The sequence below is a fragment of the Sapajus apella genome, unplaced genomic scaffold (genome assembly GCF_009761245.1).
Source record: "Sapajus apella isolate SASKATOON/1434 unplaced genomic scaffold, GSC_monkey_1.0 scaffold139, whole genome shotgun sequence".
In the NCBI taxonomy this organism is placed as follows: domain Eukaryota; kingdom Metazoa; phylum Chordata; class Mammalia; order Primates; family Cebidae; genus Sapajus; species Sapajus apella.
The window spans coordinates 3063816-3091738 of record NW_022437079.1 but is presented as its reverse complement, the minus strand read 5'-3'; the positions used below and the strand labels follow the sequence as shown (position 1 = coordinate 3091738).

The window sequence follows — 27923 nt, the reverse complement described above, 5'->3', positions numbered from 1 at the left end:
TGGCAGCAGCACTGAGTCAAGTGGCCATTTTGATGCCAATGGCTTCTTCTGTCATTCCGTCCCTCAGTATAGCAAAAGTCCTAAGAGGAGGAGTTGGCACTGCCTTACACTACACTTTGGAGGACTCCTGTGAGTGGGAAAGGGGGAAAGCATGACTAACACAGGCTTTGATGAGAAGATAAAGAGGTGTTTGTTTTTTCTTTTTATTTCCACTGCCTTGGAGCAGGTTGATCACATTAGAGCATTACTTCTTTCCCCTTCTAGGGCACTGCATCAGAGCATGGGGAACAGAACAAAGAACCAGCCAAGAAGAGAAGGAAAAAATAATTGAAATGCCTGAGTTAATGTGAACTTTGGGGCTTTTGCTTCGTTTTTCACCAACAAACAACAATGCCCCTCATCCTATAGCCCACACCAATGCTGGCATCTTGGTTCTGAACCCACTGAATTCAACTGCACCTTCCGTTAGAAGGAATCTTCTTGGCAGGTCCTGCTACTGAAAAATGGCTGGCCTTAGGCAAGCCCTTCTGCGAAAAGCACAGCTGAAAGCCTGAGTTTGGGAGCCTGAGCTGCCCGATGAAGCTCCACGGGAGCAAATACAGCCTCTAGGGCAGGGCTATGGTCCAGGCTGGCTTCGTTTTTCCAAGGAGCCTTTGGTGAGTTCAATTATCTGGTAAATATCCAGCGCTTCACCTGAAAGACAGTGCAAATTGGTTAGGATGCCACCTCTAGAACTGTAACTGAGAGGTCAGAAGTGAGCAGAGGAGCTTAATGTGAAGGTCAGAAAGGAGACAGAAAGGTTGAGAGCAGTGCGACGAATGGTAATGTTACATGTTAAGAGGGTCTGTTTTCTTTGTATATAAAATAGTCTATCTGAGGTACATTTTAAATATAAAAAAAGCTTTCTGATTTACTTGTTTGGTAGTTAAAGGAAAGTTTGTTTTCTGTCACCTAAACATACTTCTGGTGTGGCTGAAGTGGGGGACAGGTACAGGTGGACTATTTGAAGCTCTGCTGTCTGTATTTTTGAAAGATCATGTCACAATCACTCTGGACACAGGGCACCTTAGAAACTGCAATTAGCTTAGAATATAGCATGCGTCAAGAGTGATTCCCTGGGGCCCCCAAGTTTCCTGTTCTCCAAGACCCACTTTCTAGTCCACATCCAATCCTATGTGTAATGAGGAACAAGTGTGTTGTGCTCACCCTGGGGAATCCCGTATCTCCTTTCCATCCCAGTTGGGTTGGAAGGGGTTTTACAATCCATGGTCACTTCCTTCCTGAGGCACCGGTCAATATCGACTGTACTGAAAAAGGCGACTGACTGGGGCAAGTCATTCAGACCCAGCTTGTAGGCAAACATGCACCTGAAAGAGACCCAATCTCCTCTCACAGTCATGCCCCTCCTGTGAAGAGATCATCACTCCTAGGGCACCGACCCCATACCCCTTACTTATACCCCATCTGTTCACTTAGCTAAGTCAAGAAAGTGAAGGGCCAGCACTGTCTTCTATCCAGCAGCCTAACCTCCCACTGAGATACTAAAATGCAATTATGGACTCCACACACACTTTTCCCCCCATTTTGATCAAAGAAATCACTTCCAATTATTGGGCTAGAGTTTGAGGCATAAATGAGGACTTTTAGATTTGTTAAGCATAACCCCCCAGAGATGATGAAGAGGGCAATGGGAACAATGTTGAATATCGTAAACATCTGTTATTTACCCATTAATCAGGATAGATCATGGTTCCCAAACTGGTTCTGAGTGGTAGATCAACATGGAACAGTAATATCATTTAATTCGTCCATATGAACTAGGAATTTTACTATAAAAAAAATACAACTCGGCTGGGCGCGGTGGATCACGAGGTCAAGAGATCGAGACCATCCTGGTCAACATGGTGAAACCCCGTCTCTACTAAAAATACAAAAATTCAGCTGGGCGTGGTGGCGTGTGCCTGTAATCCCAGCTACTCAGGAGGCTGAGGCAGGAGAATTGCCTGAACCCAGGAGGCGGAGGTTGCGGTGAGCCGAGATCGTGCCATTGCACTCCACCCTGGGTAACAAGAGCAAAACTCCGTCTCAAAAAAAAAAAAAAAATACAACTCAATATAGAAAAGATATTTTAAAAATCACATGAGTGTCCCCATGAATAATGTTTTCTGTTAGCAGTCAAATAACAAACTTTTGGCACTTAAGAAAACATTTATGGGTGAAAGAAAAACATCTCAATTCCCTGTGAAATGAGAAAAGGCTGCTGTCATTTGATTTTCAAAACTGAAAAGTGTGAGTATCATCCATTGGAACAATTCCCCTAACCTCACTCTTCCTCAATGATCAGTCGTGGTATTTGACATTTTCAAACCCAAGAAATCTTTTTTAAAAAATTGAGACAACTCTTTTTTAGGACTTCTCTAAGCTTTTAAAAGGGGGATGAAAACTCAAAACTACCCAGTCTGGGCCAAGGAGCTCTCACCCGGAGCATATGGCCAGGCCAGAGAGGCCACAGGCCCCGCTTACCTGGTCAAGAGGTTGGTGATCTGCAGGGCCAGGGCAGCACGGTAGCGGTCCTCCTCCCGCACCAGGTAGCGAACCTCGTCATGGATGCTGATGCAGAAGCGCCCATCTATGGCAAACTCCTCAAACAGCCACTTCATGGCCACAAGCATGAGGTGTAAGTAGTCAACAGCAGAGCTCTGCACCACCCAATTCACACGGCTGGTCATAAACTGCAGAGAGAAGGGAGGCAGAGGTGAGAGGGACTTTGCTACATACCAACTACCCGTGAGCCCTACCCAACCTTCTAACTCTAGGGCTCTAGGGTAGAAGCCCCAAGACAAGCATCACTCCAGCCCTACTGACAAACCCTGGTAAGGTCCACAGGGAGCTCTGCCCTGCTCTCCCTGGTCCACCCACCCACCCTTGCTCCGAAGGTGGCAAGATACCTCTCCCTGAACAGCCGAGGGCTCCAGGGCTCGACTGATGCGGCAGCCCAGAACCGGGGTGCATGGTATGTCAGACGTAGCGATGCTCTCAAGCTTATTGAACATCTCTGACTCTGTGCCCCCCCTCCAAGCCCGTTCAGCAACCAACTCCCACTTCTTCCAACGTGACCTAAGGGACCAGAAACAGAGGGGAGAGTTTGTCTTTCAGCATCTCAAAGCTGAAAAAGCATCTAAGCTCTTCTGGGGCAAGCCCAGACCCCTCCCCCCTCCTTTCATCCTTAACACAAAGAAGGTTCTTACTTCCTTAAAGTTTCTCTCTGGACCTTGCGCAGATCCTGCAGCGAAATCCAGCCACCCTCAGTCCTGTCCACTGGGAGGTGTAGCTCCCTCACCAGCCACTCACCCTCCTCTGACAGCCGATACCTGGGGAAAGTGTTAACACCGTCATTCCCACAGGAGCGTTTCCTGTGCCACACTACTACCTTGATAAGGAGTGTTCACATATCACTCAATTTTCAAAAACACTGGCATCAAGCCAGTCCCCTTAAGGCTTGTCTTCAGAGCAAGAAACAGGCTCAGAGAGGCTAAGTGCCTTGCCTAGGGTCACGGAGCTAGGAGGAGATGCAACCCAGACAGGAGCCCAATAAAGGACAAAGATTCCAGCACGCGAGGCCACTATTCCTGTGGTCCTGTTTCCTTACACTCTGCATTGCCCAATGCCCAACACCAGCCTTTTATTCAGAAGGCAGCAAGGGCCATCACTCCAGATTTGGGGATACAGGGTAAGAACAGGCTACTCCCTGAAGGGGAGGAGGCATTCGCAGAAGCAGAAAACACAATAGCCAGGCCCAACTTACCCTTCTCAACTGCCATGACCCTAGATTCCCAACTTCCATCTAACCTGCAGACATCACAAGCCTTGTTGCTTCAAGGCTCCAGAGACATGTCACTCACTTGCACAAAGAAGTTCCAGGGCTTCTACCACCTGCGCCCACAGTCAAACTCCTGTGACACTTTCAAAGGTGTCCACAACTAAAGCCCCACCACCTTGCTCGCCTCCACCAGCACATGCTGCCCACAGTACGAGCCCTACCGACCTCATTTCAACCATTCTGGATGATACTTGGCTCCCTTTCCTGCATTTACAGTCGTGCTCACGGTACGAGCCTTACCCAGCATTGCTTTATCAACTCTGGAGGACGCTCAGCTGCTCTTTCCTGCATTTACAGTCACCAACCACTACATCATTTATCACATACTTAACTTTAGTTGTTCATGAGAATAAGCCAGCTAATTCAATGTGGACACTGTATTATATATATGTAAGGAAGTTGCAGCTCTCCTCCCTCACGCTTTTGGAACCCTCCAGAAAGCCTGCTAAGGCCCTGAGTACACAGTATGCAGTACTTTGCGAACTAGGCTAAGTAATCTGGAGGCCTGGTAATGCTTTCTCCCGTATCAACAGCAGCCTACATGCTCATTTGCCACAGCACCCTCCTGTCAACTCCTGTCTTCCGCCCACTCCATTTGCTTTCGCTCCCTGGAGGCATCTGAGTTTGCAACCCCTACATTATTATTTATGCAGCATAATCAGAATTGTCAAGATGCTACCACCTGGTGACAGTATACCAAAAGTATGGCTTTACTCCCATGAGGGAAATCTGTTTAAGGCTGGCAAGCACACGTCACAACAGGACAAATCATCCTGGAGCTAGGTCACACAGGTGTGGAAGGAGAGGCGCTAGGTGGGGGTTCAAGCAATGGGCAGGAGACAGATCAGATGAAGTACTAAAAAGCAGTAAAGTAGGCCTTGGGTTCTGAGTGTTAAAGTGGACAGGAGAGGGACCCTCACCGGCGGAGGCCCTTGGTGACAGCATACATCTGCTGGGCCTTCTCAGCTGCCTCCTGCCGTGTGAGCCGGTGGTTGAACTGCATTAGTAAGCGCTCAGCAAAGGGCTGCCCGGCACCATAGATGCGGCCATAGTTGAAGACTTTGGCATGCTCTCGGCTGATGCCGACGGTGGTGGCTGTCTTGCTGTGTAGATCCGTGCCCCTGCTCTTCCTGCCCTGCAGTGTCATCCACCCAAAGGCTGTGCAGCCTAGAAGACACGCAGGAATGAGAAAGGAAGCTCAGGAACATCTGCCCAATGTCCATCACAACTGTGGATACGCTACCTGAGGGGCTGGGCTGCCCCGACCCCGGCTCCTGCTCACCATGCATGCCGGCAAAGTGGGCGTCTCCAAGCACAGCGGCAATCCACAGCTCTTGGGAGTCCACATCGGCACCCACAAGGGTGTAGCCAGGTGGGGCCTGCACCATGGCTTTCAACTCACTGCCTACTCGGTCAGGCTGTGGGAAGAGGGAGATACCCCAATGAGACTCCAACCCCATTCCTGGAGCCAGAGTTGACTAAGAAAGAACTGGAGCCTTTCTTGAGGGGATGGATGGCTTTAGAGAATGCCAGACAGCACTGCTGAATCTCCAGTTCCAGAGACAGCCCCTCTCAGCAACTGGGGTGACAGGAAAAGAATCTGCTCTGTGCCTAGCGCCCTGCCAGGACCCTCACATATAAGGTCCCATCTAAAGTCTATGATCGCTGTAGCTATTGTGCCTGTCATTGTCTGGCCAGGAAGGGTGCCCAGAACACATTTACCCAAGGAGTGGATAAGAGTCATGACACCAGATCTGAACTAGGGTCCTGCCTGACCCAGATCATAGGGTCCTTTTCACGCTCCTCGCTAAATACCGAAAGGCCCTCAGATCCCAGTTTCCACAGACCTGGGGAAGGAAGGACACGTACCCGGGCATTGCTGGCAGTCAGCCACGTGGGCTCCACAGCCCGGCGAGTGATGGTGCCGGCGGTCACCACTTGAGGCAGGATGGCCCCATAGAGGCCTTCCTCATCATAGTCGGGGTGCCTGGCGGGATGCAGGGAAAAGAGATGGATCTTAGCAGGTTGCTTTGGCCCTAGGACCTACCACCCCTCCTCAGTTCTCCTATCCCTGCAGCCACTCAGTAGGCCATACCTGATCACAGCACGGGGCAGAGCTGACCTGGGCAGCCACACCACCATCTGGGAACTGTGGGTACAGACAGAGGGAGGCTCAGCACAGCCACAGGAAGCAGAATCTACCCCCCATCCCACCACAGCCCTTACCTGCCCCGCTCCAGGCCTGCTATACCCATTACCCAGCCTCACTCACTGGACTCAGGCTCAACCCAGGCCTCAGGCCCTATGACAGATACACCAATCAAGAGCATAAGCCATCTGGGAACTGGCCAGGCCTCCAAGTGAGCTTCTACTCTTCTCTGGAGGGATCCATGAGGCGCCCCTTCCACCACTGCCTCTTCCTACACCCAAGGCCAACTTCACCATCCCAACACCCACTCTGTTCACGAGAGTGTGTCAGTGGCCACAACTGCCTTGGAAATGGCCTTCAAGATTAATACGTTTGCCATTCCAGACTACAAGAGCCAGCTCCCAGCCCCAACAGGGCTTACAGGCCACCAGCTCTCCACAGTCCTCAGCCATATCCATATCATGGCTCTAGCAGTTACACAAAGGGATTCTCGGAGCTACCAAGGGCTCTCATGGTCTGACAGCAGGATTTTTTTTTTTTTTTTTTTTTTTTTTTACATAAACAAGGAAACAGGCTGGAGGGAGACTTGCCCGAGGTCCATGGCACAGGACCAAAAGTAGCCAGCCCTCTAGACCATATCTAGGCTGGCCCTCTGTGGGAATCCAGAGTTAACCAGGGATCCCCGGGTGGAAGAGGGGGAAAGGAGTCCCAGGACTCCTCCCAGGGTGGCCCACCTGATACGTTTATGGGCGTTCCTCCAGAAAGAAATCATTTTGTTGATTTCCAGGGCACGGGGCCCACTGGCACCTCCTGGGCCAGCCTGCAGGGTGCCATCCTCCATCTTGGGCAGGAAGTCCTTGGCAAAGGGGCTTCCCACATTATAGTTATTACCATCCTGGACAGAGCAAAGGAAGCAGGGCCTGGAGGCAGGTGGCAGACCCCTGGATGGGGATCCAACATGAGCACCTGCCTTCTCCCAACACTGAGCCCAGAACCTCAGCAGCCTGAGGCAAATCCCTGATTGCATCACTCACGCACGCACGCCCCCCCCACCCCAAAGACCCAGACATGAGCAAACCTGGATCCCCTCATAAGTCAAGTCAGCAGAACCTATCATGTACCAGATGTGGTGCCAGACATATGACATACCCCATAGCATTTAATTCCACCACCATGCCCCTTCCCACCTGACTTTCATTAGAAAAACAAAAGCTGAGCGATGACAGTATGTGCCTGAAATCATATTCTGTCCCACTACTAGTCATTTCCACAAAAAGGACAGTGTCAGGTGTGTGACCTGAAGGCCTGCTGTGGGCCCTAAGCACAGGGGACACCACGAGACAGGCCATGACCCATGACACACCTTGTGAGGCAGTTTGAAAAACCAGCAGCCAGGGACATCCACATCATTGTAAGGTCCGTTGCCATGGTGATAGGTGGGCTGGCTGTCCTTGGGGCCACCAGGGGCAGTCTGTGGGGGCCATACACCTAGATCAGGCCCTGCTCCAGCACCTGCATTCAGCAAGGGCCAGGGGGTAGCGGGTGGGAAAAGGGCCTAAAATTGTCATCATCAGCTGGGAAATGACATGATGGCCATGAGGTCTCAGGCTATCTCCTTGGCCTCCAACATGTGTGGGGCCTCCCAGGGGCATGGTGGCATCTCCAGCCCCCCAAGACCCAAGGAACTCCCAGGGAACTCTGGCTGGGAAAAGCTACGCAGGCAAGAGAAAGCCCTTGCCACCAGAACCCACCCAGAGAACCCCTGAGGAGGTGCCCTGCTCACCAGAGCTAGGGGTTGACCTGGCACTGCAGCTCGCAAATTCTCCATCTTGGCCTCAGCCTCCACTTCTAAGTAATCCAGTTCTTCCAGCTGGATGGGCCCAAGGACCAAGTGAGTGAAGCAGAAGACTAGGTAGGCCCCAATCTACCAGCCCCTCCCTGCATGGCACTCACACAGCCCAGGCCAGTCAGGAGTGAGCCACCAGTGCCAGCCTCCCACCCAAAAGGCTGCCCCTTCCCTGGGTAGATGGAGTACAGAGATCTTCCCTCCCCAAACCTCAGGTTCAGAGCCTGCCCTTACCGTCTGCCACATGGTGCTATTGTCAGTGAACAGGAACTCCTCAGCCAGGCCGGCCTCCTGGGGTGTCAGCTGCTGCTTCCCCTGTTCGAGACAGTGCTTCCTGTACAGGGACTCGATGGCTCTGGGCAGAGAACAGCAGCAGCAGCCTCTGATTACCAGATGCCCACTCAGCCTGGCAGCTTGCTGGTGCCTTCCACAGTTCCCTTTGTTTAGTCCCCAGAATCAGCTCTGTGGCAGAACCAGACAGCACTTCCCCTGGCCTTTAGACAGGGACTGACAAACTGAAAATGTCAGCACCCTGGCAGCAGGCTGGGGTTTGAAGCTCGTCTCACTCAAATCCAAGTTTCCCTTACACTACAGAGCTGCTGTCTCAAGACAAGCTCTGAGAGCACAGCTGGGAGGACAGGACCCAGGGCCCAGCTACAGGCTGGCTCCTGCCAGCTCACCCACCCTTGGGCTCAAAGGAACAAGGCCAGTCCCATCCCCTTTTGTCTGACAGCTCCACAAGGAACTTAGGCCGCCCTGCAGAGCCAGAACTCTTAACTCTGGGGCCCTTGTAAGTTTCTCCCCAACACCTCCTTTTCAAAGTTCAGGGTCTGCAATCTCAAACAAGTAGCTGAGCCCTGGTCAACTACAACATGGGGACAACCATTCTAGGTCACGAGGCTCCCTGGGGAACAAACGAGGGAAGCACTGCTTGGTCCATAATTTTCATTCAAATTATATACACTTTTTGAAAAGCCCATCTCCCTGCCATCTTCAACAGCTCTCTGCATGTTCCTGTGAAGGCAGCTGTGCTGTGCCCAAGAGTAGGTCTTTCAGTCCTCCTCACTCTGATTGTCTCAACATAATCCCTACTAGGGCTCTGAGACCCAAAGGGTAAGGGGAGCCACGGAAAAAAACCTGAACCCAGACTCTTTTGTTTTCTTCTTCTGAATCTGGACTCCTGAACCCAAACTCCTCCCATCAGCCTGAGCTGACCAGCCAGGGGAAAGGCTCCCTAGACTCCAGCCCCTTCCGCCCCTGGGCCTGAGCCTTACCTGTAGGGGCAGACCACCCCAGCAGACTCTGGGGTGGGGCCTGCCAGCAGCTTGGCCAGGTTGTCCCGCCTCCCAGGTACTAGGTAGCCCCAGCCATGACGCTCTGAGTAGTGCAAAGGGAAGCCATCCCAGGTCAGTGCCATGAGTTTAGGTGTGACCCGCATCTGCAGACTGAGGAGGCTGGGGCCTGGGGTCCACGCAGGGTCGTCTAGCCGGGGGCAGAGCTTCCGGTACCATCTACGTCCCACCAGGAAGACAGTAGTGTCACAACAGTAAGGGCAGTTGCTGGGGGGAAGGTTCTCTCTTCCAGGATGTGCCCCACCCACCCTCCAGAGTCCTGGGGCTTTCTAGTGACTACAGCCTAAAGCCACCATCCCCCTCCTCTGGGATGCTTTAGCCAGGACCCCCATGGAAGCCTCCAAGAGAGTATTTCAAAAGGAAAGACACTCAGTCCCAATGGACTAGTCAGAAGCCAGGACACAGAAGCATACCCTGGCCCAGGACAGGGCTCCTTCCCAAGCTCCATTTTATCTGGGGTAACTCTGGCCAGAGGAGGGAGCAGATCTGACCTCCCCACTCCTCTAGAGAAACGCCAGTTCTTCTGGGTTCTCTAGTATAGGCTGTTCACCAGGGCTGAGCCCAGCTGATGCTAGCAAGGCACCCAGGACACTTGCTCTCAGGGTCAGGCAAGTGCAAAGCTGGCACCCTGCTGCCCTTTTTCTCATCTCTGCCACCCTATGAGGTTCAAAGGAAGGAACAACTTCTCAAGGAAGCCTTATTTCCCCAGGCAGAGTCAGAACTACAACACTGCTCACTCTATGGATACTAGCTGTACTGGCTGATCAGCATGCCTGGCTCCTCCTAGAAAGGAGCCACTGGAAAGGAGGAGGCATGCTGTCATCTGTACACCCAGTGGCTGCCCCGGGACTAGAGAGGAGGGGCCATGCTCCCGTCTGTACACCCAGTGGCTGCCCTGCGACTGGAGAGGAGGGGCCATGCTCCCGTCTGTACACCCAGTGGCTGCCGTGGGACTGAAGAGGAGGGGCCGTGCTCTGTCTGTACACCCAGTGGCTGCCCTGGGACTGAAGAGGAGGGGCCGTGCTCTCCTCTGTACACCCAGTGGCTGCCACGGCCAGTGCACAGCAGGTACTCAGAACACTGTGCTGCTCAAAGAGCCCAGTGAGTTGGTCCAGAATTAGCAAATGAGAACAGGACTGAAGATGGTGTGAATGAATGGCAGTGGGTCTAGTGCATATGTGCATGCTGCCTCTGTGCCAGAACCCAGATCAGGGCTGTCCTGAGAATGGCACAGGCTAGACTCTAGATACACTACCGGGGGTGGGCAGGGCTCACCCAGGGTGTCCAGGAAGGTGCTGGGGCCGCTTGGGTAGGAGCTCTGTGGTCCCCTTCAGCTTCTGCAAGCAGGCACGGGCCGCAACATCTTGTTGAAACTCCTCCTCCTCACTGGGGGGACCGAGGTCTGTGAGAGTAGGGAAGATAATAAGGAACAGGAGCAGGAACTCTCAGTAAGACCTGCCCCCATCACTCATCTCCAGAAGGCTGGAGCACCCCTTTCCAAGGACCCCCTCAATTACAGGACCTTCCCAGACAACCCCTGCCCTACCTCCCGCCCATGTTCCCCACCTTCCTGATCCATGGGATCACCAGGGGCCCCAGTCCCCTCGATGGGCAACTTGCTGGCTGTGGCTGGCTCCTTCTTCACCTTCCTAGCTTTCTTCTGCTTAAATTCTTGCAGGTCCCACTCCAGGTCCCAGAGCCAGGGGTCTTCTTTGTACCTACAGAGCCAGTCCACTAGGGCAGGGCTAAGGCTGAGCCGAAGGCTAGGCCTCCCACCTGCCAGTCCCCTGCCTAGATCCTGCCCACCCAAGGCCTAGCTACCTCTCTCCTGAGAGCAGCTGGCAGGCGTCATTGGCCAGGTCCATCAATGACTTCTTCATCTCTCGCTGGAGCTCCTCATAGGTGCCCTGTGCCTCCACCAGGTAACGCTCCCAGTTCTGGTTGACAGGCAAGTAGGAGACACCCATCTCCAGCATGCCGGCCAGAGTCACTGGGTGAGGACACCTTGGAGGCAAACACCAGGAGCTGCCATAAATGACCACAGGACGCAAGACTTTGTCCCAATCCCTGAGCTGCTCTAGCAAGCCTCAACCGAGCCACCGACATGGCATAGCTCAAAAGTCAAACAGAAAAGGGATTAAATCCCAGCTCTACTGTCACTCATCCCTAAGTCACCCCATCTCTCAGAGCCTCAGTTCTTTCATCTATCAAATGGAAACAGTACATCCCATCCCCAGGGGTAATGTGGGAAATACAAATGGCAAAAGTGAAGATGCCTGCAACACATGGCCTATGTGTTGCACATGGCCTGCAATGCCAGGCACTGTACTACACATCCCATACATGAAAAACATCACACACGAACCTCACAACTTGCGCAGTAAAACACAGGTGACCTTAAACAACACAGGTCTGGATCATGCAAGTTCACTTACACACTTATTTTCTTCTGCGTTACCCACCCGTGACAGCAAGACCATCCCCCCCGCCCGCCCCAGCCTACACAACGTGAAGACAAGGATGGAGACCTTTATGATGATCAACTTCCACCTGATGAATAGTAAACATATTTTCTCCTCATGATTTTCTTAAAACATTTTTTTCTGGCTTAAGAATAGAGTATATAATACATTCAACATTCAAAATATATATTCATTGTTTATGTTATCACTAAGGCTTCCGACCAACAGTAAGCTATTAGTAGTTAAATTTTACGGGAGTCAAAAGTTATACCCAAATTTTCCTTCCTTTTTTTCCTTTCAATATCTTTGGTACAAATATACCTAAATTTTGATCTACACAAGGGCCAGGTCAGAAGATGGACTCCTGAGTAAACATAAGCACGATGTACGTGAAACCCTTGGCTCAGGATCTATTTCACAGAAGGGGTGTGGTAAACCAGGACATGCACAGGAAACACAGCAAAGCCCCATGGCCCTCTTCCCGGGGCCTCTGTAGAAATCCAGAGCCCAGGGCCCAGATGGACACCACTGGACAGAGGGCTCCATTCTTTCTGCCTAGAAAAGCTAAGGTCCCCAACCTGAGAAAGAACCAATGCCACCTGATTACAGCGGGCCATGGGACCAGGAACACTGACTCCCAGAGATTCCCACATGGGCTCCCCCTCACCTCTCTAAGAAGAGTGGTAGCTGCTGCTGAAAAACTTCATGGGTGGCCCACACATCCTGGGCACAGTACTGCATCAGGTCCTGGCAAAAGGTGACAAGAACGTGCAAGTTGGGTGGCCTTCCCAGAACCACCACCAGGTCTCAGGATCAGGCCTGGCAGCTAGGGGTGTGCCACAGCCCATCTCCCCAGTCCCTTCCAGCAGCACCATACCTGGAAGTTCTCACGAATGTCCTTCATGCTGCCCTTCACAAACAGCTCTCGAGGCTCCTTTTCTAAGTGAGGCCCCCCTACATAGAGGCTGTGCACCTCTGCCAGACTGTTGACACTGCTGATGTTCAGCCAGTCCCAGGATGAGATCTGGGGAAACAGAGCAAGGAACAGGCAGATCAGCTTGGCCTCAGGTCACACGGGCTGCTGAGGGCGTCCCAAGCACCGTGTTCCTGCCCACCCACGGTGTACTCTCACCACTGGACCTCCTCTGGCTTTCCTCTGGGACTTTTGGTCTTGCTTTGTGAGGCGCTGGGCCTTGTGCTTGCCCTGCTTGGCTGCTATCCACAGACTGCGCTGGAAGCTGCTAAGCCCTGAGATGGCCATGTGCATGCTCATGGTGTCCAGGAAGCGCATGCGGGAGCCCTGAGGAGGAGGAGGAGGAAAGGAGGGAGGCTGCAAGTGTGGGGCCAGCTCACCACTCCCTAATGGTTTGGACTTCCGGCCTTACCTCAGCTCTTCAAACAGCTTCCCCTCCCGGCACACAGCCTCCAGCACAAAATACAGAATCCTCATGCTTGTGCATGCTTGCCCCACCACCTGTAAGGGGCCTGCCTTCCCAAATCCTAGCCATCCTTTAAGATGCAGGCCTGGTTCAATCCCAATGTGCAAGTCCTTCCCAGCTTCCAGCAAGAGCTCTGAGCAACTTGGGAACAGAGGGGCCAAAACAAAGCTTTCAGGGCTATCTGGTCTGGCCCCAACCTGCCACTCAAGAGCTCTGTGGCCCCGGGCCTGTCAACAAGGCTATCTGAGCTATAGGCTAAGGTTGTTCTCCCCTGCCTGGACTATCTCCTAGGGCTGTTGTAAAGATACAACAAAAAAACACTTCATAAAATTAAGAATTGCCATGACTAGCCAGGTATGGGGGCTCATGCTTGTAATCCCAGCACTATGGGAGGCCAAGGCAGGTGGATCATGAAGTCAGGAGTTCGAGACCAGCCCAACCGGCATGGTGAAACCCCATCTCTACTAAAAATACAAAAATTAGCCGGCCATGGTTGCAGGCGCCTGTAATCCCAGCTACTCAGGAGGCTGAGGCAGGAGAATTGCTTGAACCTGGGAAACGAAGGTTGCAATGAGGCGAGATCGCGCCACTGCACTCCAGCCTGGGAAAGAGCGAGACTCTGTCTCAAAAAAAAAAAAAAAAAAAAAGAAAGAAAAAAGAATTTCACTAGTATACACCAGGCAGAGTGCTGAGTGTCTGACACGCAGGCGTTATTCCAACCCTCCTATTAATCCCATGAGGTTTCATTCTTTCAGTCTAGAAAGCTAAGACTGAGAGATGTTAAGGAGCTCACACTAGTCATCACTGGTTAAGGTAGGAGCCCAGGCTGTAGCTCAGAACCTTCAAGACCCACACTAAGCTCTAAAATGCCGCAGAGAAAAAGGTCATTATTACTCTCTGAAAACTTAAATCCTACACCAGGCTTTCCTGGGGATATAAACAGCGAGGCAAAGACCAGAGGCATAGCTGGTCAACAGACGGGCCTTGTGGCTGCAGCAAAGGCAATAGAGACACTTGCCAGGAAAACAGAGTCTTCCCTATCACTGAGACAAGGGCTCCTCCCAGGAAAGCAGTGCCTTCCCTAACCACTGAGACCAGAGCTCCTGGCCTGTCCCATGCAACCCATGCCAGAACCTTCAGCTGGCCCCAGGAACCTTACCTGGATCAGGTACTGCTCCCTGACATGGGCTCGGTCAAACGAGACGTTGTGCCCCACCACCAACTTCTCCTGCCAGTCTCTCTGGGTGGGGCAGCTGGCACCAGCAGGGATCTCCAGGGGGATGAGGTCAGCCGGCGACAGCTGGCTGGTCCAAGAGTAACGCTCTTCCACCAGCCGCCGGCTGCACCAGGAATACCTGAGGGAGGCGAGAGGCAGGCAGGTTCACCATGGAGACATTAAACTTCCACAACACCCACGACACACCTACCACATGCCAGGTCACATACTGGCAGCTGGGGACACAAGTGACACCAAAGGGTGCTCCTAACTCCAACAGCTACAGGTCAGGTATGTCGGGCAAGGGAGGGGGAAGGGGGTGCTGGCGGGCAGGAGCTACAAGAGCTTCTTTAAACTTCCACACATAAAAAAGGAAATACTAGGCTACAAAACCTACATGCAGGTATTATAGCCTGGGCCACTGAGGTGTTTGCTAGGCCCAGTGTTCACTGGGTCTGCATCCGGCTCTGAGGTGTTTTATAAACATGCTCAACCCCTCGTGTCTATAAGCACAAACCAGCTACTGTTCAAAGTGCTAGTAAAGGAGAGAGACATAACAACAGAACCCAAGGTGGAGACTTTTTAAATTGAAGTGGCGAAAAAGACAAATGCTGCACACATGTACAGGATGAATCATCCCACTGCTGAAAAGATTTTGGGGGACAAAGAGCAAATCACACACCTTGGAGAAGCAACTACTCTCAGTGAGAGACCAGGGAAAAGTGCTGGAATGAGAAAATGTATGCACATGTGACAGGGTGGGGGTGGAGGGATAGGGGATGAGTGCTGCCTGCTGGGGGGCCGACACTGATTCTGGAAAAGGTGCAGTTTGCTCCGTCCATGAGGCTAGGTGTGGGGGAATGGTCACTGGGAAAAGGCCTGTTGCAAACCACAGACTGTTCTTAACAATCAAGGCTCACTCAGCATCACAGTGAGTGATGAGGCCGCATGTGGACAACACAGCTACAAAGGAGCTCCTTGCAACCTTTATGGAAGGGAAGAGGAGTATCTGCTTCAACAGATTCAACACATATAAAACGAACTTCTTTCAAAGAGAAAGCAAAAAGAGGTTCCTAGTTTTAAACCTGGCAAAATCCAATTCATATTCCACATGGTGAAAATAAGCCAAGAGACTGAAAGAAACCCACTCCCAATTTTTAATTCAGCATGTCAAAGCCCTTAAAACACTACAGACAAAAAGGCTAAAGAATACCAAATAGCTGAGGCCATGATGATAACAGGGACTTTAGTTACATTAAAAAGCCACACTGGTGTCAAGATGCAGCCCTACAGCTGTGCATGAAGCCATCTTATTTATTATACGCTTATTTGTGATTAAAGAGGCGGCGGCCAAATTTAAGATGAGTAGGGATTCATGCCATTAATGCTAGTTTTCCTGTCAATCTTACATAAACACTGACGGCCAGAGAGATGTCCCTCTAGGCTGATAGCCAAAGCCCCTACTCACAGCCTTTGGGGCGCTGCCCTGGGGGAGGCTCATAGCTGACGAAGGCTTTTCCCTCCCACTCGAAATTGTAGGCTGGCCCAGGACCTAATGCTATACAGTTAAGGGGCAGGGGCATGCCCGGGTTCAAAGTAGACTGCTACGAGGGCACCACGGGGCCCCCACCCGCCCACCAGACTCCCAGGAGGAAGGTCCCAGCATCAGCCCAGGCCAACTAAGCAATGCCCCGAGTACCACTGGCAAGAATGGAATGAGAATGAGGGCAGAGAGGGAAAGGCAGAGAGGGAGAGGGGAGTAAAAGGAGAGAAAGGGAGGAGGAGGAAGAGAAAAGGGGACTTTAGGTAACTTGGCCAAAAATGACCAACAGATCAAAAACACATCTTTCTTGTCCCTGGTTTCCTAATTTTCTTTCAGCCACCAAAGCCTACTTTATCTTTTCAAATGATGGCCGGTATTCCCCTTTACTTTGACCATCAAGTTACATATCATAAATAGTGTGATTCTCATTGCAACTGGAACTCAATCAATGTGGAATCATCCAGTTTTGCTCTTTTCAGCCATTAATGCCTACCTTATCTATTTAGCCATGTTTTCACCATTTTCAACTGCATATTTAACATTTCGCAGCTTTCTTTACAAAGATGTAGCTTCCAATAGGAATAAAGAAACTGCCAACTTTTTTTGCTGGCCATGCCTGAAAGCATTAAGGTTGTAAATAGTATTTTAATCCTGGAATGAAGAATAAAAAAAGGGGAGAGACAGTACTGCCATCATTGTTTGAAAAAGAAACTTGGGTAGCACTTAGAAAGTTATTTAAAAAGAAAAGAGAGATTGGATATACTTGTTTGGGACCAAAATGCCTGCTTGGAAGGCTGGGGGAAGGAAGCAATGCTTCTCAGCTAGGGGTGGTCAACCAGAAGCCACCTCAAGGGGCATCTGGAAACATTGGGGGTGGGGCTTGGTCTGGCGTTTTATGGGAAAGTCTCGGGATGCTAAATGTCCTATACTGCCTGGGACAGTCCCAAGAAAAGGAGCTTTCTACTGCTGAAAATAATCAATAGGTCCCCAAACACAAACACTGTTCAAATGACTGACAACTCAGACCTCCACTAACTTCTCATGACGCTATCAGGGGAGGGGCAAAGGCACCAAATCATGGTGACCTAAGTGGCCTCTGCAGGTCTCATGTACAGCGCTCTGTGATTCTCTGCACCGCCTTTACTGCCTGACATGAACTTGGGTATCTGCTTACTGCCTGTGATCTTCCCACCAGAAAGTGTGTCAGTCCCAGAGAAGCAGGGGTCTAGTCTGTTTAATTCACACCGGCAGTCCCTACTTGAGCACCCAGCACATACAGGACCTCAGTAAAGTTTCACCAAAACGAACTATTCAGCTGGGCCCCCATGCCTGCGTATGTCCCCAACCGCGCCCCCTACTTACCAGGCCGAGGGGGATATGGCCACCGCCAATGTGGGGCAAGTTCCCTCTGCCAAGCAGACCTCCACGTCGAACACCAGGGCCCGCTCCTCGGGGATGGCCACGGGTACGGCCTCCCCCTCGGGGCCGTACCGGGTCCAGCCCTCCGCCCAGGCCCAACTCGGGGGCTGCGGGGGCAGCTGGGCCTGCAACAGCGAGTTGGCCGCCTCCAGGTAGGGCAGGCTCTGCTTCTGGGCCAGGAGGCGGAAGTGCTCGTCCAGGTTGTCCCCGTAAAGGGACGGCAGGCGCAGCTCCACGTCGGGCAAGGGCGCGGCTGGCTGCCCCCAAAGCCCGTGCTTCTGCAGGTGCTCGACGCTGCGGCGCACCGCGGCCTCGCCGGGCATCTCCCCTCCTTGCCCGAAGATTTGCTCGTGCAGCCCTCTCGAGAGCATCTGGATATGCAATGGGTTGTGCCGCAGCTGCCCGCCCTCCGAGGATGGCACTTGCGGCGGCTGCTGCTGCGGCTGCTGCCGCCGCTGCCCGTCGCTGGGGTCGGACGCGAGGACGGAGCTGGAGCCCCAACGCCCCGGAGCTGGAGCCAGCCCTGGCCCGACGGTGGCGCCGGCGGCCACCTTCCTCCAGAGCAGGCGGCTCATGGTTGGTGCAGGGACCCCCCCGCTGGGAGTCAGAACACCTGGCTTTGGGCTCCAGCTTGGCTGCTCTTACTGGCTGGAAGACGTGGAGAGAGACACGTCCTGTCTCCGCTCTCCAGTCAGTGAAATGGGCTTGACCATGCCTGCCTTCCACCCCAAATCCTAAAGGAGACAGAGGAGATAAAGCGTTATTTTCCATATAGGTAACAGGTGTGTTCACAGTCAATATTCCTTGAGCCTTTACTGCGTCTCCGGCCCTGCGCCAGGGGCTTCAGGTACATTTTCTGTTGTTAACGCTCAAAACTTGGGAAACGTCAATACCCCGCCTGGGGAAACGAGTCGACGCAGCTCCGTCGGTGACCCACGTGGGTAAGCCGAGGGCAGCGAGTAAGGGCGCAGACTCGAACCCGCTTCTGGCTCTCTGGAGCTGTGCGACCTTGGGCAAGCTCCTCAGGCCCCGACATCCTACTCCGTGAGATGGGGTTACGAATTTCACCTGTCACGCAGGGCTGCTGTCTGGGTGACACAGGAGCCTATGTCGCGCGGCCCTGCTCCAGGCAAGCCCTCTGCAACCCAGGGCTACCATGACCACGACAGGCGCGGCCCGAGGGCCTAACGTCGAGAACGGCCGGGGCCCGGATTCGAACCCCCAGGGTGGGCCGCCGTCTCTTGGGACCCCCACCCACGCCCAGACCCCGGCCCAGCCGGCCAAAGGCGGCCACCCCCCCTGCGCCTCGCCGCCCGCCCGCACCCGACAGCGCCGCCGCGGTGCGCCCTGGGACCAGCCGCCGCCCTGTTCAGGGCCTCGCTCCCTGACTGGAAAGGGAGGGGCCGCGCCGCCGCTCAGCGACCCGGCCTCCCCGCCGCCGAACCCGCCGGAAACCTCGGTCCGTACGGTGCTTCCCGGCCTGCGGTTCCACGGGCCCCGAGTCCACGGCGCAGCGTCTCCCCCCGCGCGGCCTACGCAGCCTCGGGTGGCGTGTGGCCTCCGCCCGGCCGGTCTGCCTCGCTGGCAGCCGCAACTTCCCGTCTGCGCCCGGCTTGGTCCCGCGGCGGCCCGAGAGGCAAGCTTGAGACTCCCAGCGCGACCAATAGGAGGGCCGCCAATGGAGTGGTCCGCCCGCGGGGGGAGAACGGGGACTTCCGGGTGGGCCCTCCCCGCAGAAGGCTGCGAACCAAAGGCCAATCTCCCCTTCTCAAGGAGTAGGTGGGTTAGTCCCAAGCAAGCCCACTGGCGAAGGAGATATGTTATGAGTCGCGCAAAAGGCGCTGTAGGCCGCGTGGCCTAATGGATAAGGCGTCTGACTTCGGATCAGAAGATTGCAGGTTCGAGTCCTGCCGCGGTCGTGAGTCAATCCAAAATACCTTTTAGTTTATTCACCGCTAAGAATGAAGTATTGAAATAGTACGGGAGTAGTTGCTGATTCTCACCCCACTTCAAACATGTGAGGACGCCAAGATCCGCGGAAGTAAAGACTCCCCAATATGCCCAGCAGGTCCCTGCGAGATTTGCCCGCCTACGTGTCTCAGCACAGGCACTTTTCTAAAATGTACCAGGTCTCGGGCAGCCCGACGCTGGTGAGGGATAGGGGAAAGGGAGGAGCATTCTATACGGAAGAGTTAATCTATACACTCAGCAGATGGATGGCAAGGGTTGGGGCTCGCAGCTGAAGCGAGTCTCCGTCCCTCGCCCAGCCCGTGCTGCCTGCTGGTCCGGAGCAATTCTGATTAGTAAAAACGCTGCTTTTCTTGGGACCCGAATCTGCTCGCAGACGCTAGCCCCGGCCCACAGCACAGCTGGAGCTAGTCCCCCTGTCCGGCGTTCTCCAGTCTCCGCATCCACCTTCTGTTGCTGCAGGTGCTCCCACAGCTCTTGGCGCCCGGGGGTCTGTGAAGTGCACGCGGAATATGGTCTACCTGATTAGCCACAACCTGGGGCTTGCGGTCTCGAGGCCCAGCTGTACGGGTGAAAATTCAGGCCTCGTTGAAAGTCTGCCGCTACCGTCCAGCGTGGATGCCAGGAACGGACTTGAGACACTGACTCCAACTCGCCCCTGCTCCTGCCACCTGGAGAGGTAGAGCGACGCCCAGGGCCATGCAGCATTGAGCCCTGGTGCCTTCTATTTAAATATGAAATATTTTCCAAACACTTTTCTAGATGTACTATAATATACACAGCGTTTTAATGTTTGTGTTTTGTTTTGCCAAAAAAAAAAAAAAATCAGGGCCGGGCGCGGTGGCTCAAGCCTGTAATCCCAGCACTTTGGGAGGCCGAGGCAGGTGGATCACGAGGTCAAGAGATCGAGACCATCCTGGTCAGCACGGTGAAACCCCGTCTCTACTAAAAAAATACAAAAAAAAAAAATTAGCTGGGCATGGTGGTGCGTGCCTGTAATCCCAGCTACTCAGGAGGCTGAGGCAGGAGAATTGCCTGAACCCAGGAGGCGGAGGTTGCGGTGAGCCGAGATCGGGCCATTGCACTCCAGCCTGGGTAACATGAGTGAAACTCCGTCTCAAAAAAAAAATAAAAAAAAAAAAATCAGAAACTCTTTTTTTTTTCAAGTAGTTGTTGACTTTTACAAAATACTGGAAGGAGAGGCTCTCGGCTTAAATCAGGGAGTCTCTGAATGGGGAAAACATTTTCATCTTGTTTCTTCTAATGTCCTACTGATACTTGGCATTTCCTCCAATTACGAGCATAGGCAGTCAGCTACGGTGGTATTGCCTGTGACTTTGTCCCTCCAGCAACCACAGATATTTTCGTAATGCATTACAGGTGCTGCAGATTTTTCAAAATTTGCACTCATCTGTACTTCAAAATAACAGTGGTTACTAGGCTGCCACTAGATCCTGTTAGTTAATCAGCTTACCTATTCGTTCTAATGGTTCAATACCTTTGGGGTCCTTTGTAATCATGTATGTTTTATGTGCTTGAAAACACTATTCTTCCATATAACCAAAAACTGCCTGTACCCCAAAAACTATTGAAATAAAAATAAAAATTAATAATAAAACAATAAAAACACTACTCTAGGCCAGGCGCAATGGCTCACACCTGCAATCCCAGCAATTCCGGAGGCAAAGTTGGATGGATTGCCTGAGCTCAGGAGTTCAAGATCAGCCTGGCCAACATGGTAAAACACCATCTTTTCCAATAAATAAAAAAATTAGCCCAGAGTGGTGGCGCACACCTGTAATCACAGATACTCAGGAGGTTGGGGCAGGAGAATCACTTCAACTGGGGAAGCAGAGGTTGCAGTGAGCTGAGTTAGTGATACTGCACTCCAGCCTGGGCAACAGAGTGAGACTCCGTTCCCCCCTCCACACACACACACACAAAAGATTCTAAGAAAGTGTCTATAACTCAAAAAAGCTAAGAGCCCCTGGCCCAACTGTCCGCAGAGGCCTCTGTTATCTGGCCTGGCTGGCCTCCACTGAGATGCAATCTCAGGAGATGTCTATCGAGATGCCTGCTCCTCCCATAGGCTACTTCAGGCTAGCCTGGTGCCCTGGCCACATAATTAGAACCTTCAACAAGGACAAAACTGGTTGATATTGATTCCTGCTGAGAGTGGGTGCCTGGAGGCCTGCATCCTTCCTGCCAAGCTACATCTTGTTTGCAAGCCTGAGACCAGCTCCTCCACTTCTCCTACCTCCTTTTCTAGGAGCTCCCCCACATCCTCCTAGAAAAGTCTGTCTCTGATAGTAGTTCCTGAGAAACACTTACATTTTCCCACAATTTCCTGGACCTCTCCCCTAACAGAGCAAGAAGCAATGTTCATGAGGACCGCCTGTCTTCATCAAAACACTGTACTTTTTTTTTCTTCTGAGATAGAGTCTCGCTCTGTTGCCCAGACTAGAGTGCAGAGGCACAATCTTGGCTCACTGCAACCTCCATCTCCTGGGTTCAAGCAATTCTCATGCCTCAGCCTCTGGAGTAGCTGGGATGACAGGCGCCCGCCACCACACCGAGCTCTTTTTTTATATTTTTAGTAGAGATGGGATTTTGCCATGTTGGCCAGGTTGGTCTTGGACTTCTGAGCCCAGGTGATCCACCCTCCTCTGCCTCCCAAAGTGCTGGGATTACAGGTGTGAGCCACCGCGCCCAGCAATAATTTTTGTATTTTTAGTAGAGATGGGGTTTCACCATGTTGGCCAGGCTGGTCTGGAACTCCTGGCCTCAAGTGATCCGCCTGCCTCGGCCTCCCAGAGTTCTGGGATTATAGGTATGAGTCACTGCACCAGGCTAGAACACCCTGTACTTTCAAAGCGTGTACCTCAATTGTAACTAAATGATGATTTGTTTAAATCTCCCCCTTCCACTGCTGTAATGCCAAAAGGGACTGACCTTGTGTCTTGTTTTGTGCTCAGTTCTGGGACCTGGCTGGAGCTTGGTAATAACCGGCACTTGCTGGCTGCCAGGCGCTGTTCTAAGGGCTCACACATGTCAGCTAAGTGAATCCTCACATGGACCCTTTGGATAGAGGTACTGTTATTATCCCCTTTCACCCATGAGAAAACTGAGGCACAAAGAGGCAAAGCAGCTTGCCTGAAGCCCTATAGCTGATCATTGGTAGAGCTGGGATTTGAATTTGTGGAAACCAGGATCTCAGCAACTCCTCTACACGGTAAATACTGGCCGATGATGTTAGGGGAGGAACCCACTCCACGGCTGTGTGCCAGGCGCTGCACATGCAGACGGTGCAGCCTCCCACATCACTGCTGCTGGCAAAGTAAGGAGCCCTCAGGTGACAGCCTGCTCCTCCAGGGTCCCTCTCGTACGCTCACTTCCTGGTGACTTTCATGGTCTTCTCTCCCGTTTGCCAAGTCCAGCTCCAGCAATTTCTGCCACAGACAGAAAATATCACTGCTCTTCTTTTATCAACTGCTACCACTTCCAAATGAATGCTCTAGAGCACCATTTTATTTCATCCTTTCAACGACCTCATAAAGTAGGTGCTATTATTATTCATTTTACAGAGGAGAGAAGAAAGACTCTAGTAAGAAGTGTGAAACATGGTGGCTGATGCCTGTAATCCCAGCACTTTGGGGGGCCAAGGCAGGAAAATAGCTTGAGGCAGGAGTTCAAGACGAACCTGGGCAACATAGCAAGACCCCCATCTCTAGAATGAAAAAGTGTTTTTTTTAATTGTATGAGTGTGGCGGTACCTATCTGTAATCCCGGCTACTCAGGAGCTGAGATGGAAGGATCACTTGAGCCCAGCAGTTCTACTCTAGCTTGGACCACATAGTAAGACCCTCATCTCTAAAAAAAAAAATGAAAAATAAAACTTTAAAAGAAAAAAATGAGAATGTGTCCTCATGACCTATGTGTGAAATCCAGGATGATAGGCATAGACTATTTTCAAAACGTGCTTCATATTTCGGGGGGGGGAATAACTGGTTCCATCAACTCCGCATAGTCTAAGAACAGGCCAAAAAGAAATTAAAATGCAAATAATTTTTTGATGATTGGGGAGCTTCCTGATGGGAAGAAACCGTACCCTGTCATGTGTCTGTCTGGCAGGCAGAGACAGACGTCTGTGGTTCTTGTCCCCACCCCAATTTGTCCCTCCTTAGCTCCTGACCAATGCTCCTGGCCCAGGGAGTTAGGGACAAAGCTTATTAACTAAGTTGAGCCAATCGGGACACTGCACTAAAAAAATGAACAGTATTCCCTTCATATCGTCAAATATCCAGTCAGCGTTGAAATTGCCAATGGCAAGAGTGTCTTTTTGCTTTAGCTAGTTTGGGCTGGATTTCCTGTCACTTGTGATGGAAAGAGCTCTCACTGATTGAGTGCTTATTAAATATTTGCTAAACAAATGAATGAGCTTTTTGAAATAAAAGCTAAATTTCACAGAAGGAAATTTCACTGAGATGAGACTAGCTAGGCTGTAGGTGAGAGTTTTAGATTTGCAAAGTGCTTTGTAGTTTGTTGTTTGCAACTGCTCAGAATATTACCTTAGCTCCACAACAATCTATGATACTGGAGGTATCTATGATACAAGTAAGTATTTTCAAAGGAAATGTGATGTATTTCTGCCCTAAATTGAAAACTCCTGTCACTTATCATACATGCAGTTGAAATATAGACAACTACCTATAACTGTACGATATGTAATTTAAATATTAAAATGTATAACATACATTTGATATATCATTTAATTTAATGTGTAAAATAAAAATAACAATTACTACTAAGAAAGTCAACCAGCTTACAAAAAGTCGTACCTAAATGTAAGTTCTTTGGTCAGAAGAATGACACTTTGTGACCAATGTGCAATAAGGGGATGCTCCATTAATGCCTCATAGTTTAAGACAGAGATGGGCTGGGCCCAGTGGCTCACACCTGTAATCTCAGTACTTTGGGATCTCAGCACTCTGGGAGGCCAAGGCAGGCGAATCATGAGGTCAGGCATTGGAGATCATCCTGGACAACATGGTGAAATCCCTTCTGTACTAAAATTACAAAAAAATTAGCTGGGCATGATGGCACATGCCCACAGCCCCAGCAACTCAGGAGGTTGACGCAGGAGAATCACTTGAACCCGGGAGGCAGAGGTTGCAGTGAGCCGAGATTGTGCCACCGTACTCCAGCCTGGGCGAAGGAGCAAGACTCCATCTTAAAAAAAAAAAAAAAAGACAAAGGAGAGGTTCTAAGTCAGTAAGACGATTTAATTTTGAAAATATTGATGTTAACCCCAAGAATCTCAGTCTACATGTGTATGTCACCAGAAAAGGTAAAAAATAAAAAATAAACTGCCATCTCTAATATATTTTTGCATATACTAAACAAATATTGATTTCTAGTAGCAACATTTCTATAAATGACTCAAAAAAGTTCCAGTAAGAGTGGACACTGGGCCACATGTGGCGGCTCACACCTGTAATCCAAGCACTTTAGGAGGCCAAGGCAGGCAGATTGCCTGAGCTCAGGAGTTTGAGAACAGCCTGGGCAGCATGGAAAAACCTCCAGTAAGAGTGGAACAAAAAAAAAAAAAAAAAGCATCCAAGCATGGGGGCACATGCCTGCAGTCCCAGCTACTCGGGAGGCTGAGGCATGAGAATCACTTGAACTCGGGATGTAGAGGTTAGAGGTAGAAGTTGCAGCGAGCCAAGATTGCACCACTGCACTCTAGCCTGGGCGGTAGAGTGAGACTATGTCTCAAAAGATAATAATTAAAACAAAAAAAGAATGGACACTCAAAGTCCAGGCTTGGTGGCTCACACCTGTAATCCTAGCACTTTGGGAGGCTGAGGCAGGAGAATTGCTTGAGATGAGGCATTCAAGTCCAGCCTGGGCAACAGAGTGAGACCCCATCTCTACTAAAAATAAATTTTAAAAATAACGGTTTAAAAATTAAAAAGAGTGGACACTTGAATACAAAGATTCATTCTGGAAGCATGTCATCGGCAGTGTGTCCTTCAGAGAGAAGGGCTGAACCTTCGGTTTCTGAATGACTGAAACATCCATGGGTTCTGAGGCCTGGCCAGGGCCCTGTGGCCTGTTTCACCAGCTGCAAAATTGCACGTTCCACATCCTGACCTATTAACTCCCAGCCAGGCCCAGCCCAGCCCATCACTGCCCACTGAAGACAGCCTTGGCTTCCAGCCTTGACTTACAACTGCTGCCTGGGGCCTGCTGCAGATGGCAGATGAGTTTTTTGCAATTTGTTTATCACAGGAGCTTCTCAGCACAAAACATCGGCTGAGTGTAAATGGGGTGAAGATAAGTGTATATTTCTCTCTCACAGAGCCCTTTCTTTTGAGGAATATATTGGGCTAAACTCTTGGGGTCAAGAACTTTTGTGGAAATGGTGTTGTTCTCCTGTTGAAAGGGGAAACGCCCCATCCTATCCCAGGAACAAAAAAGTATAAAGTTATCCAAGCAATGGAGGAAAACAAGAGCAACACTCTGTGAGCAGGTATTCACACGTCAGGGAACGTCATCTCCCGCATCCTGTATCTGGAAGCAAGTAGCCCCACTCCTTTTTCGTTTAATTATCAGGGCCTGGAGGAATGATTCTGTATTTTTTTTCTTCAGGGAAAATGATGGACATGTTTGGTCATTGCAAAGTGTCATTCAGTTTGGATTGGTCCATAGTTATTGATTTACTGCCCGCTTTGTTCCAAAAAGACTTTGAGGCGGCAGAGGTGAGCTGTGATCACATGATCATGACTCTGAACATAAAGCAGGGAAGCAGCTCAAGCTACCCAGTGGGATCCTGCCAGGAGGTGTAGCAGGGCCTGCCACTCCCCCAGGCCCCACCACCCAGGAATCTGGCCATGCTCCCCTGGCCACAGCAGGCTGGACCCAGGCAGGTGCCTGAGCAAGGTAGGCATAAGCTGGCCAGGCTTGAGAGAGACCAGACATCCACAAGCGAGGCTCAGTCACTAGGGCTGATCCAAAGCAGATGGTGACGGAGCATCCCAGTTACATTACCTTCTTTTGAGAACTATTAGAAGGAACCCTGGCCATTCTCATCTGAGAGGACAGGATGCCCAGGGTCACCGGAGCTGCTGCTGCACCATGTGGCAATGAAGAGGATGGCAGGACATCCCAGCCGTGGAAGCTCAGGGGGTTCTCCCCACAGTACTTGGAGCATTAGAGTGATGCAAAGTTAGCAGTCCCAGGAGTGGCTGGGATGGTGGCCAGGGTCACTGCTTTGCAAGAGGGCTAGTTCTGTGGCGTTCTGGAAGCTGTTCTGGCGGCCCCACTGAGAACCCACTGTCTGGCGCTTCCAAAGGTTTGTTAAGCACCTAATCTTCTGTACTACGTCTGTCTCACTGAAACGTCTGGGAAGTTCTGTGTTTCCTGCAGGTGAACCCTGACTGGTTCCAGTGCCTGCCTCTGGGCTCCACTGCACGTTGTGCATGGATCTCAGGGACTGAGATTTTTTAACCTTCTCCCCCATCAAAGTGGAGCTCCCTGAGGGCAGGGATTCTGCTTGGTTTCTCTTCTATTCTCAGCACCTAGCACAGGGCCTGCCCTGGGAGGTAACAAATCAGTATTTGTGAAATGAACCACCCCAGTGAGAATACATTTCTTTTTCGTCTCTGTATGTACCATTGTATCATTCAGAGGAAGAACTAGGAAACAGTCTCAGATTTTTCTGGTTTGTTTTCATTTTTTTTAAATTTATTTTTATTTTTTCTGAGACCAAGTCTTGCTCTGTTGCCCAGGCTGGAGTGCAATGGCGTGATCTTGGCTCACTGCAACCAACCTCTGCCTCCTGGGTTCAAGTGATTCTCCTGTCTCAACCTCCCGAGTAGCTGGGATTGCAGCCATGTGCCACCACACCCAGCTAATTTTTGTATCTTTAGTAGAGACAGGGTTTCGCCATGTTGGCCAGGCTGGTCTCGAACTCCTTACCTCAGGTGATCCACCCATCTCAGCCTCCCAAAGTGCTGGGATTACAGGCATGTACAACTGCACCTGGCCTGGCTGCTTTGGTTTGTTTGTTTTTAAAGACAGAGCCTCTCTCTGCCACCCAGGCAGGAGTGCAGTGGTGCCTCCCAAGCAGCTGGGACTACAGGTGTGTACTACCATGCCAGATAAATTATTTTATTTTATTTTTTGAGAGACAGGAGTCTTGCTATATTGTTTGGCTGATCTCAAACTCCTGGCCACAAGTGATCCTGCCACCTCAGCCTCCTAAGGAGCTAGGATTACAAAATATGCCCCCACACCCAGCTCGTTCTGGTTATTTCAAGCAAGAAGAAGTGTAATGCAGGGCTTGACCTACATGAATCAAGACAATTGGAAGGGCCAGAGGAGTGGACATCAGAGAGTGACTCCACCACAGCTGTGATCTAGATCCAAAATCTGAAGGAAAGAAGGCCACTGTTACTACGGCTACCACTGTTGCTGCCACCACACATGAAGCCGGGGACTAGAGAGTGAAATGTGGCACTGGGCTGCCCTAAACAGCCTTGTCAGCCAGAGCCAGGGCCACAGGAGTGTTCTCACAGGCGGAATCTAAGTCACAGCCAGAACCCTCACTGCAAGGGCATCTGGGAAATGTAGTTCTTTGCTTTCCAC

The 27923-nt window shown here is 51.3% G+C and overlaps 2 protein-coding genes and 1 non-coding gene across 12 annotated transcripts in view; 2 read left to right on the top strand and 1 right to left on the bottom strand.

The window, feature by feature from the left end:
- The window catches only part of FANCI (FA complementation group I), a 91771-nt gene extending 90854 nt beyond the window's left edge, over positions 1 to 917 (top strand). For all 5 annotated transcript variants that reach the window (XM_032263899.1, XM_032263901.1, XM_032263902.1 and 2 more), the window contains exons 38-39: positions 265 to 747; positions 780 to 917. In XM_032263899.1, the coding sequence (XP_032119790.1) occupies positions 265 to 327 (63 nt within the window). In that variant the 3' untranslated portion in view covers positions 328 to 747; positions 780 to 917. The remainder of the gene's footprint in view (positions 1 to 264; positions 748 to 779) is intronic.
- Positions 195 to 18948, bottom strand: POLG (DNA polymerase gamma, catalytic subunit). Of its 6 annotated transcripts, XR_004264419.1 has the most exons (24): positions 18762 to 18932; positions 17250 to 18040; positions 14288 to 14483; positions 12822 to 12989; positions 12567 to 12713; positions 12357 to 12436; positions 11049 to 11231; positions 10794 to 10945; positions 10503 to 10629; positions 9150 to 9386; positions 8110 to 8230; positions 7813 to 7899; positions 7393 to 7500; positions 6764 to 6924; positions 5976 to 6029; positions 5750 to 5867; positions 5163 to 5298; positions 4801 to 5047; positions 3249 to 3371; positions 2949 to 3117; positions 2524 to 2732; positions 1728 to 1829; positions 1207 to 1367; positions 195 to 693 (listed from the first exon to the last, which is right to left on the bottom strand). XR_004264419.1 is itself a non-coding variant. In XM_032263905.1 (23 exons), exons 2-23 carry the CDS (start codon positions 17879 to 17881, stop codon positions 617 to 619), a joined length of 3693 nt encoding a protein of 1230 aa, XP_032119796.1. In that variant the 5' UTR covers positions 17882 to 18040; positions 18774 to 18948; the 3' UTR covers positions 195 to 616. The 6 variants fall into 6 exon arrangements, 5 of the variants coding, with proteins under 5 accessions (XP_032119796.1, XP_032119795.1, XP_032119797.1 ...); XM_032263905.1 differs by lacking the exon at positions 1728 to 1829 and having other exon boundaries at positions 18774 to 18948; XM_032263904.1 differs by lacking the exon at positions 1728 to 1829.
- A 204-nt stretch (positions 18949 to 19152) lies between these two features.
- TRNAR-UCG lies at positions 19153 to 19225 on the top strand. The gene has a single exon. It is a non-coding gene; the product is annotated as a tRNA-Arg (tRNA).
- The last annotated feature ends 8698 nt before the right edge of the window (positions 19226 to 27923 follow it).

Coding starts and splice junctions, on each gene's coding strand:
- POLG (XM_032263905.1), bottom strand. CDS start 17,881: ATGAGCCGCCTGCTCTGGAGGAAGGTGGCCGCCGGCGCCACCGTCGGG. Junction 12,714..12,821: donor AAGCCAGAGGAGGTCCAGTG/GTGAGAGTACAC, acceptor CTGTTTCCCCAG/ATCTCATCCTGGGACTGGCT. Junction 694..1,206: donor GAGATACGGGATTCCCCAGG/GTGAGCACAACA, acceptor ACTGTCTTTCAG/GTGAAGCGCTGGATATTTAC.